Here is an 11,080-nt window from a genome sequence, read left to right on the forward strand (position 1 = left end):
AGTAATATATGAAACTGTAAAGATAATTTTTAAGAGCTTTGATCGTTTAAACCCATCTCTAGACAGAATATCGTATAAGAACACAGTCTTAAATTGCATTACACAAAACACAGATTTGTTCTGATAATTGGTGGTTTTGCTATGTCTTACATAGATTAGCTATTCTACATAGATCAGAGACATTCCCAAACCCCGTATCTTGTGAAGAAAGCTCTTAGGTGGCATTTGAAGACCTCTCCATCTGAGGATCCACAGCAGTATTGGGGGGAAGCAGGTTCTGTGCAAATGCAGCTTTCAGTCATCAAGTTACTACTTACGGTTCATAATTCCTAAGATACTAAAAGAAGAAAAAAAAAGGAGAACTACATTTAGGTCAATGAACAGACTGCTTTTGATTAATATTAGAGTAGCAAGTTTAATTAACTGGGTGGTTTATGTCATTTGCAATCATCATATAGACTCTGCTCAATTGTGCATCTGTTTTGTCAGTGCCAAGGGAATACCCAGGGTTCAGCTGATATCCACCTCTGTCTCGCTGGAGTGTTCCTATGAGGTAATTGTCTGTATTAATTTAAAGTAAAGGCAATCGTTACAGACTTCTTTCATCTTAAATCCTTTGAGTTACAGGCCAAGACATTCTGACAAACCTCTACCCTCAGCCTGGCAACTCTGAGGTATTTCTTCCTTTCAGGGCTTGGGTGGCGAGGGGCTGGGAGGCAGGATAGGAACCCTCTGGTGCCCAGGGCAGGGCCAAAGTGGAGGTAGCATTCAGAGGCTGTGGTCTGAGCTCTGCTGGGTACCACTTCTGGGTATTTGATGTCCAAAGGTCCGCACCTCCATTTGGCTATGTAACCTCCATTTGGCTATGTAAGCTACCCATAGCTGCATTGCCATAAAAACAAAAACAAAACACAACTGGTAAGCCTTTCAGAAAGTGCATTTACATTGGCAAAGCCACTCCTGCTGCCTGCAGGCTGGGCATTGACTTTAAATACAGACCCAAGCACATGAAATGCTGTGCTGTTCATAAGAAGCCTCAGGAAGTGCTGACTCCAAAATATACCTCAGCACAATCCTTTCCCGTTTACTTTCTGCCCTGGAGGCCAGTGCCTCAATATTGGCTTATATCAGCAATATACGACTACTTTTTATTGCTTTGGTTTCAGCTACTCCACAACTTTCTGTGAAGGTGACATCTGCCCCCATCCCTCTCTTCTTACTTCACAAAACAGACAAGTGTATGCAGTAGTGTGTTGCTCCTGTGCTAATTTGTTATTGCTTATGCACAAAAACTGTGTGCAACTGCAGTGCTGGAGTTAGGAGTTTGCAGTCAAATTCTTTACAAAGAGAACAAACATAGAGCAGGAAGAGCTGCCTTTGTTTAAAGTAGCTCAAGGAAGCTTGCCCTCTCACAGTAATAAAATGGCCTTGGTTTGTTTAACCTAATGCCTGCAGTATTAATTTGCCTACGACAGGCAAGGTCATGGTGATAAAGTGACTTAAATGGTTTTATAATCCAGGGTACGCTGACTCCTTGTGCTAAATTTTTATTCTAGGCAAATTCATCATGACATCAAATACTCATGGAAAATCAATAGTCAAGTTCTCACAGTAGGAAACTTGACGTTTTTAGGAAAATAGATGAATCTGTCTAAATCTGGTTAAGAAATTTGCCAAAAACCAAGTTACTTGCACAGTCCTGCCCCTCTGTTCCCTATCCTCAAGTCAGCTGTGGGTATAGATGTGGTTGAGGCATATGTTTTAATTTCAGGGCCTAATAAAGAGTTTTAAAGAGTGGAAGTTTCAGTACAAAATATGGGGAATACCCATAGCTGCATTGCCATATTCAAATCTCTTCCCCTTGAATGAACGTGTGGTACCACAGTTTGCTTGCTTTGGCAGATCAGCTATTGAGAATGGATAGCAAAAGCTTACATAGCACAAATACCTTGCACATGAACTTCTTCCCTTGATCGACTGATTAGAGACCTCATTCTACTGATTAAATAAGACTTTTAAATATTTAAATCCCTTTTCTCTTTCAAATAATCCAGATAATCCAAAAAATCCAAATATTTCACATGATACAGGTGTGGTTTCACCTAGAGTTTAATTGCAAGCAGAAAATCATGTTTTGAAAAGCTGGAAGGAGAGGCAGTCCTTCCTGAAATGTCAAATTTATTCCAATGTAATATTTTACAAAAGTTATTTTTGAGATGATAGTCAGATATGCAATGTCCAACAGGGGCATGAAAATTTGTTTCTGATTCTATATGCACATAGGTGGTTTGTCAATGTTGTATGGTATAATTATATCTTTCTTGTAGCTCATTTGGCTGCTTATACTTAGACTATCTTATAGGACTAGAAGTCTCTAGCTTTCTTAAGTGTCTCTGAGAAGTTCAGGACAGCTGTATTAGCTTAGTTTATCTAAGGAACCATTGAGCATGTCAGTAAAAGACAAGGAATGAAATGCTTGACAATCAGTGTGAATGACTAAGAGGAGAATGTTCCTGTCCAGTCAATTGAATTGATTCTTGTAGCCTCCCTTCCGTATTCTGTATGCATCAGTTCTACTGATTATCACCACAAAAAAGGCAGAAGGTAATGGTGTAGGAAAGAGTTAAAACACTGCTTTTGTGGTGCCAGTCCATTTAGCCATATCATTTTATATGGCTAACTCAGCACTGTGGTAAAAGCACGAAGGTGGGTTGCATAGAAGAAACTGTTGTTTCTGAATACAAGAGGCATAAGAGTTGTGGGCCAAATTGGCAAGTAAGGAACCAAGACTGTTAAATATTTTGGCACAGTGGGCAGTGCAATAGGAGAGAGACAATATGAAGAGTTCAGAAGAGCCTTGAAAACTGAGAACAAGTTTTGAACTTTGTGTACCCAGAAAGGGGAACAGTGGTGTTAATGCAAATGGAATGGTTGTTAGAACAGGGAGGGCTGGGGAAACTAAGATTAGTTTGAACTCTAAAGAGATAAGTCAAAAGAGAGTTGGGTTTGTATACTAAAAATGTGAGTTTTAGATATCTAATGAGTACTTGGATATTCATTTTCTGGATGTCTGAGGAGACTGGGTCAGAGATGTCAAAGATGTATGCACTTAGGTGGCAGGAAGGTCACTGATGTTATCAGAAATGAAAGAGAATATATACAGTAGGGAGAGTATTAGAGGAAAGGTAAGTATCTCAAATAAAGCCAGACTGGTTAAATTTATAGGGAGGCCCCAGCAAGATGGTGTTAAATGACTGAAATGCAGAATACTAGGATCACAAAAGTCATTCTTCAAGTGATCATCTTTAAAGGAATGCAAGGAAATGAGATGCCTTAGAGTAACACTGTGATCCTGTTTGAAGTCACACATTTAGTCTATGCGTCTTTCATCTCTGTCTGAGAGTCAAAATCTTGTCATGATTTGTGTTCAATATGATCAAATCGTGACCAAAACTGGTTGCTGGACTAAATATCCATGCAGAAACAAAGACTGCAGATAGACCTGGCTAGTGTATGAACTCCAGTACCAACAAAACATAAACGGGGAAAACAATCCCACTATATATATGGCAAGCCCTAAAAAAATCAGATTCTTCCAACAAACCACAGTGCATAGCATTGCTGTGCTGTTCAAAGGAGGAGGGGCTGTGAAGAAATCACATAATTCATCAAGATTTTGTGTAATGATTCTTACTGAAGTAAGTTTACTGCAATATGGTAATACATTGCTGTGATATAGACTGTGATTTGTTTCTATGAGGGTGGAGGTGCTTATTTCCTTGTAGAAATGTTTTGCTTGCAATCTTTAAACTTCATTAATTTGTCACAGCTTTTGCTGTTATCCTGCAGTAGCTCCTACCTTTGCTCATAAAATACATTTTTGGTACTCACTTGTGTATTTTTCTAACTGGTAGTGAATAGGGAAGTTAAAGGAATTAACACATTCAACTTTAAGTTAGGTAACTGCACTTCCAAAGGCGTGGTAGAGAGCCTCACCTGGCCTCAGCTGATCAGTTGGGTTAGAAAAGTCTGCAGCTGTCAAATTCATTGAGAAGTGAATTAAGATAAATGTGCAGAGTTTTTCTTTCAGATATTTTAGGGCTAGTAATTATTGTCTATGACACTAGGAATTTATCCAGTTTTAGGAAGAGAGATTAAGAACTTCCTACTTAAAAAAAATAAAAATAGTAGTAGTCTGTTATACCTGAAACTGTCTGTAAGTCTGCTGGTGGTCATTTCAGCTTTTTTCATGAAGTGTAACCCAATAATATACGAGTCCATCCTAACTGAAACTTGATGAGCCTGAGGGGAAAAAAATGAATTCAGTTTATTCTTTAGATCTTAGTTTTTGTCTCCTTGCAGACGATTAGAATTGAAGTATTGTTGCAATGTTTGTCAGTACAGCTACTGTAAATGAGTCCCATGCACAGCACTTCTTAAAATAGTTTCTTGGAGCTTTTTGGATGATTTTGTGTGGAGTGAGAACAGAGATAACAAGGACCAAATATTTGTGAAACAAATAATTTGTGTAATGTTTGGCATAATGAATACAAGAACCTAACTGAAAAAAAAAATCGAGTTGCCAAGCAGAAGTGTAATGATGCTTCCAAGCATGTGCAAACAACCAGTTAACATCGGCAACATATTTCCTCCTCTCTAAATTCTGCCCTTCATCCCAACGAGCAGTGCAACATGTTGATAGGTTAAAAGTTGATCTGCGTCCTAAACAGAAGGTGGGTTGGAAGAGTACAATAATAAAGGGAAGAACATAATGGTCTAGGTATTATGAAGAACACAAAACTCCTGACAGGAGGGCTGAGAACGGGAAAAAGTGTTTGAAACAGAGGAAGAACAAGAGGGAAGTTATGGTAAAGGTGAGAAATGCAGTAGAAACTGATAGATGGTGTGCCAAACAACAAGCTTCTGCTGAAATAACCCCCCCCACACACACCCTCAGGCAATGAAAAAAAAATAAAATGGTGTAAGTCAGGGGCTTGGCTTTCTGCATGTTGAAAGTCAGAAAATGTATATTGAGTGTCACTTGAGATCCTCACTTGTCTTAAAGTCTATTTTAATTGTTTGCTTCTTCCAGAAGATTTGAATCAGTATTACTGTATTTTAAGAGTCTTCACAATATGTTGAACTGTGCTTCGATTTGAATAATTCAGGATAAAGGAGTGGATTAATGTAGTGTAATCTAGTTTTGTAAGTAAAGCTTAGAAGGCTGCTGCCCTGTGTTATACCTGTAAGTTGTGATATGAGAACTAACCTTTAAAATAATTGTGAAGTTAATTTAATTATCTCTGAGGGACAGAATAATTTCACCATGATGGAAAAGAAGTCTCAGCAGTGGTATTTAGTCTTTTTATATTTATATGAGGTCTATTTCAAGTTTATCAGAGAGACAAGGGCTTGAGAAAGAAGGAAAAGAATTCTTCATTAAAAGATTTTTGGGGGGGTGGGGGTGGGTGAGAATGGTGGGGAGGTTGTGGTAAATATTTCCTATGATTGTAAGTTTTTTTTAAAGATGTTATGGTAGTCCCCCAAATCCCATAACTAAGTAGCATTATTTGCTTTGAAGGAGGAACAGAATATTTTCCAAGGCTAAACTTCCTAAGAATGAAAGAAAAGATGAGGCAATTATATTCTACAGACCACATACTAAAACCAACTTTTGTCTCAGACAGGACTAAAATCTATCTGTATGTCATAAAATGTTATCTTGCTTATTGTTTTTAATTGTTTTTGTAGCATGTGAATCACAGTGTAATCAGATAGCAGCTGCATCATTTTTCATCATTATTAGAAGGATATGCGTGGATGTATTTGGTAATGCTGTAGTGTTTAATATCCAGATTTCTTACTGTCATGGGAAGTGTCATGTTTTTGCTTCATAACCAGACAGTGTATGTTTTCAATGAAATCTTATTTAGGAAAGTACAACACATTCATCCTTGAAATTTAAGCAAATTCGCATTGCACAATGATTAATTGCATTCAGCCTTTTCATCCACTTCTAATTTTTCAGGGGACATAATTGGATGCAAATTGGCCAGTGTTAATCATTAGATACCACTAATTAAAAACAGAAGCTGTAGGTAATGGTATGATTATTGGTAGAAATAAATGAAGCAGATCAGGTAATACTTTTCTTCAGGGACTCATGACTTGTGCCTGAGCCTCATTAAATTCTAACATGTGAAGGTGCCCTGCTGGTAGAGACTGCAGGAGAGATGTATTTATAAATAACTTAAAAGTAACATAGGAGGGCAGTCTCTGAAAAAGAAGGTAGGGGAACATTCCTATGGCTCAAGGACTTAGCAGTTTAATAAATTAGGAAATTTAAAAAAGCAATTTAATTAGGTAGAAATTGGTTTTGCATAACGAAAAAAGGGTTGAAAGAGAAGCTAAGGACGTTTCCTTTCTGACCCTATTTCTGAAGCGTACCAAAATGCCATGTTCTGATAATTCAGTGAGTATTTTTGAACTCAAACAACTCATTTCACACTTTATCTTTTAAAAATGACTGTGATGTCAGATAACCTGTATGCTGAGTAAGGTGGAAGCTCTTTGGAAAAGCTGTGTTCATGTAGTCAATTCAATTAGTGCTTTGTGCATATATTCAGATGAGATAATTTCCTCAGGTAGAATTTTCTGACTTAGTTTTTAAATTAACTTTAATATACACTCAGGTGAATCTGAAGCAAATTAAGATTTTACTGAACTGTAGAGCTATATAACATTTGTATGACTTTTTACGTTTGAATAAAAACTGAAGAACATGAGTGTGAACTGTAGTGAATATGTCATCAAAGTACTTTTCAGAAACAATACTGTCCTTTTCTGAAATAGCCTGTAGAGTAGGTAGTCAGATTGAAAACTCTCCATTTGAATTGCCATTTGTAGGTTTAAAGTCTAAACTTTGCTCTAAAACAAGTTTCTGAAAAGAAATAATGTGCTTAGTGGGGCACAAACAAAAAACCTGGAAAGCTTATATGCATAGGTGTATTGGATGAAGGAGGGAGAGTTTTCTACTGCAATATTACAAAATAAGTGCTTTTATTTCAAATTAGAACTTGCCCCTGAGTCTGTTTCACATAAAACAAGAAATATGGGATCATTTAACAAACTGTCTTGAAAATCTCCTGAGAGTTATAATGAATCACAGGTGAACATAAACCAACATTATCAGGAGAACATTTTGGGTGGCTCTGTGTAGGTAGGTTTTCAGCTACAGAAGGCGGCATCCTGATTTAGCTTGAGCACTCTGGAAAAGATGGACAAAAAAGGGAAAGCTGAGAGGAGAGCAGTAAGAATGACCAGAGGTTGAGAAGACATCACTGGTCTAGAAATGCCGAATGTATTGGGAGGTGACTTAATCGAGTGAAAATAAGAGAAGGGAGCAGGTGGGGGTCTTAAGTCTTGAGGAGCTTTGGTCTTCACGGGTTGTGGAAAGAAATAGCAAACAATCTGTTCTCTAATTTGTGGTGCATATACAAAGTAGTGGGTTTGCAGTTCACAAGGATGATTAGACAACAGCAAAATCCTTTTCCAAGGTGAGAGCCAAAATGTTCATCTCCTGCACTGGAGATCCTGAGGAGCAGCTTACATCTCTAAGGGATGTCATAGATACAACTGAACCTGCCAGCTAGCTAGGGACTAAATAAGGTCAGGCCTTTGGTAGTCTTTGACAGAATTCAGAAAGTAGTTTGGAAAAATGACTGTGGCACATCTTGGAGGGGAAAAGAAAGTGCATAAATATGGCTATATAGACAATGAAGTTGAAAAAAAGGAGAAGACAGAACTCATCAGCATTCAGAAATTAATCCAGTTTTTATTCAGTTGTCATGAGAAGCAACAAGTGGCAGCCTACACAAAAATTAACCCTTCTTCTTGATTAGGTAACTAGTATTTCTGATTTGATTATTGGAACTGTATTTAACACTTTCAAATTTCTATTTAAATATATATATTTATAAACACATAAAGTATGTCATTAAAAAAAAGCGTGTTAAAATTTCAAGCTTTGTGCAGGTGACCAACCCATGCCATAGTGAAAAGTATATCCCTCTACTCATTGGTTGTGGTTTAACCCGGCCGGCAGCTAAACACCACACAGCCTTTCGCTCACCCTCCCCCCTCCCTCTCTGGGATGGGGGAGAGAAACGGGAAAGTGAAGCCGGTGAGTTGAGATAGAGACAGTTTATTAAGACAGGAATATATTAATAACAATAATAATAATAGTGGTAATGATAATAGTATTAATAATAATGTGTAAGAAACAAGTGATGCACAATGCAATTGCTCACCACCCGCTGACCGATGCCCAGCCTATCCCCAAGCAGCCGGCCCCCCACCCCGGCCAGCCATCCCTATATATTGTTTAGCATGACGCCAGATGGTATGGAATACCCCTTTGGCCAGTTTGGGTCAGCTGTCCTGGGTCTGTCCCCTCCCAGCTCCTGCTGCACCCCCAGCCTGCTCGCTGGCAGGACAGAGCGAGAAGCCGAAAAGTCCTTGGCCTGGTGTAAACACTGCTCTGCAACAATTCAAACATCAGCATGTTATCAGCGCTCTTCTCATCCTAATCCAAAACATAGCACCCTACCAGCTACTATGAGGGAAAAGTAACTCTGTCCTAACTGGAACCAGGACAGATATCCACCCCTTATTCCATACCATTTATGTCATGCTCAGGTTACACTCTTTCCAATATATTCTGATTAATCACCATTTTCATCTATGATATATAGCAATCATGGTAGTGATGACATACAGTATTATATAATAATTAACATACTACAATTCAACTCATGGGCTATTCTCACCCAGTATCAAATCCCCTTGAGGTACACACCGGACCTCCCCATTCTTTTGCATTACCCACCAAGCGCATCCAGGTCCCTGAGCAAAAGCAATTCCACGAATGGGTTTGCCTTTTCCTGAGGCAGGAGTAGCCCAGACTGTTTTACCCAGCATGTTTCTTACGTGCACTACAGGAACTTTATCCCCTTCTACAGTGCGTAACAGGTTTGATTGGGCAGGTCCAGCTCGGTTGGCAGATCCCCTGGTATTGACTAACCAGGTGGCCTTTGCCAAATGTGTATCCCAGTTTTTGAATGTCCCAGCACCCATTGCTTTCAGTGTAGTCTTCAACAGTCCATTGTATCGTTCAACTTTTCCAGAGGCTGGTGCATGATAGGGGATGTGATACACCCACTCAATACCATGTTCTTTGGCCCAAGCGTCTATAAGGTTGTTTCGGAAATGAGTCCCGTTGTCTGACTCAATTCTCTCTGGGGTGCCATGTCGCCATAGGACTTGCTTTTCAAGGCCCAGGATAGTGTTCCGGGCGGTGGCATGGGGCACCGGATATGTTTCCAGCCATCCGGTGGTTGCGTCCACCATTGTAAGTACGTGGCGCTTGCCGTTGCGGGTTTGAGGGAGTGTGATGTAATCAATCTGCCAGGCCTCTCCATATTTATATTTCAGCCATCGTCCTCCATCCCAAAGAGGTTTTGACCGTTTGGCTTGCTTGATTGCGGCACATGTTTCACAGTCATGAATAACCTGTGCTATAGTGTCCATGGTCAGGTCCACCCCTCGATCGCGAGCCCATCTGTAGGTTGCATCTCTACCTTGATGGCCTGAGGTGTCATGGGCCCATCGGGCTATAAATAATTCACCTTTATGTTGCCAGTCCAGGTCCACCTGAGCCACTTCAATCTTAGCAGCCTGATCCACCTGCTGGTTGTTTTGATGTTCTTCAGTAGCCCGATTCTTGGGCACATGAGCATCTACATGGCGTACCTTTACAACCAGGTTCTCTACCCGGGCAGCAATATCTTGCCACAATGCCGCAGCCCAGATGGGCTTGCCCCTGCGCTGCCAGTTGTTCTGCTTCCATTGCCGTAACCACCCCCACAGGGCATTTGCTACCATCCATGAATCAGTATAGAGATAGAGATCTGGCCACTTTTCTCGTTCAGCAATATCTAAAGCCAGCTGAATGGCTTTCACTTCTGCAAACTGACTCGATTCACCTTCTCCCTCAGCAGCTTCTGCAACTCGTCGTGTAGGACTCCATACAGCAGCTTTCCATCTCCGATGCTTTCCCACTATACGACAGGACCCGTCAGTGAACAAGGCATATTTCTTCTCATTTTCCGGTAGCTTGTTGTACAGTGGGGCTTCTTCAGCACGAACCACCTCCTCCTCTGATGATATCCCAAAGTATTTGCCCTCTGGCCAGTCCATAATCACCTCCAAGATTCCTGGGCGACTGGGGTTTCCTATTCGAGCCCGCTGAGTAATCAGTGCAACCCACTTGCTCCATGTAGCATCAGTTGCATGATGTGTAGAGGGGACCCTTCCTTTGAACATCCAGCCTAGGACCGGCAGTCGGGGTGCCAGGAGGAGCTGCGCTTCAGTACCGACCACTTCCGAAGCAGATCGAACTCCTTCATATGCTGCCAATATCTCCTTTTCAGTTGGAGTATAGCGGGCTTCAGATCCTCTGTATCCCCGACTCCAAAACCCCAGGGGTCGACCTCGAGTTTCCCCAGGTTCTTTCTGCCAGAGGCTCCAGGTGGGACCATTCTCCCCGGCTGCGGTGTAGAGCACATTCTTTACATCTGGTCCTGTTCGGACTGGCCCGAGGGCTACTGCATGAACTATTTCCTGCTTAATTTGTTCAAAGGCTTGTCGTTGCTCAGGGCCCCATTCGAAAGCATTCTTCTTACGGGTTACTTGGTAGAGCGGGTTTACAATCAGACTGTAATTTGGAATATGCATTCTCCAAAACCCCACGACACCTAGGAAAGTTTGTGTTTCTTTTTTGCTAGTTGGTGGAGACATAGCTGTTATTTTGTTGATCACATCCATTGGGATTTGACGATGTCCATCTTGCCATTTTATTCCTAAAAACTGGATCTCTCGTGCAGGTCCTTTAACTTTATTCTCTTTTATGGCAAAACCGGCCTTCAGAAGGATTTGGACTATTTTCTTCCCTTTCTCGAAAACTTCTTCTGCAGTGTCACCCCACACAATGATGTCATCGATGTACCGCAGGTGTTCAGGA

General features: G+C 40.5%; 1 protein-coding gene across 1 annotated transcript; it reads right to left on the minus strand.

The window, feature by feature from the left end:
• Positions 1 to 203: 203 nt before the first annotated feature.
• Positions 204 to 10,786, minus strand: LOC136790822 (uncharacterized). Its single transcript, XM_066996757.1, has 3 exons — positions 8,310 to 10,786; positions 4,205 to 4,302; positions 204 to 337 (listed from the first exon to the last, which is right to left on the minus strand). Exon 1 carries the CDS (start codon positions 10,381 to 10,383, stop codon positions 8,812 to 8,814), a length of 1,572 nt encoding a protein of 523 aa, XP_066852858.1. The 5' UTR covers positions 10,384 to 10,786; the 3' UTR covers positions 204 to 337; positions 4,205 to 4,302; positions 8,310 to 8,811.
• Positions 10,787 to 11,080: the final 294 nt, after the last annotated feature.

Source organism: Anser cygnoides, chromosome 4, assembly GCF_040182565.1.
Source record: "Anser cygnoides isolate HZ-2024a breed goose chromosome 4, Taihu_goose_T2T_genome, whole genome shotgun sequence".
Lineage (NCBI taxonomy): Eukaryota > Metazoa > Chordata > Aves > Anseriformes > Anatidae > Anser > Anser cygnoides.

What these genes read in the sequence shown, in the direction of transcription:
- LOC136790822 (XM_066996757.1), bottom strand. Translation starts at nt 10,383, where the DNA reads ATGTTCAAAGGAAGGGTCCCCTCTACACATCATGCAACTGATGCTACA.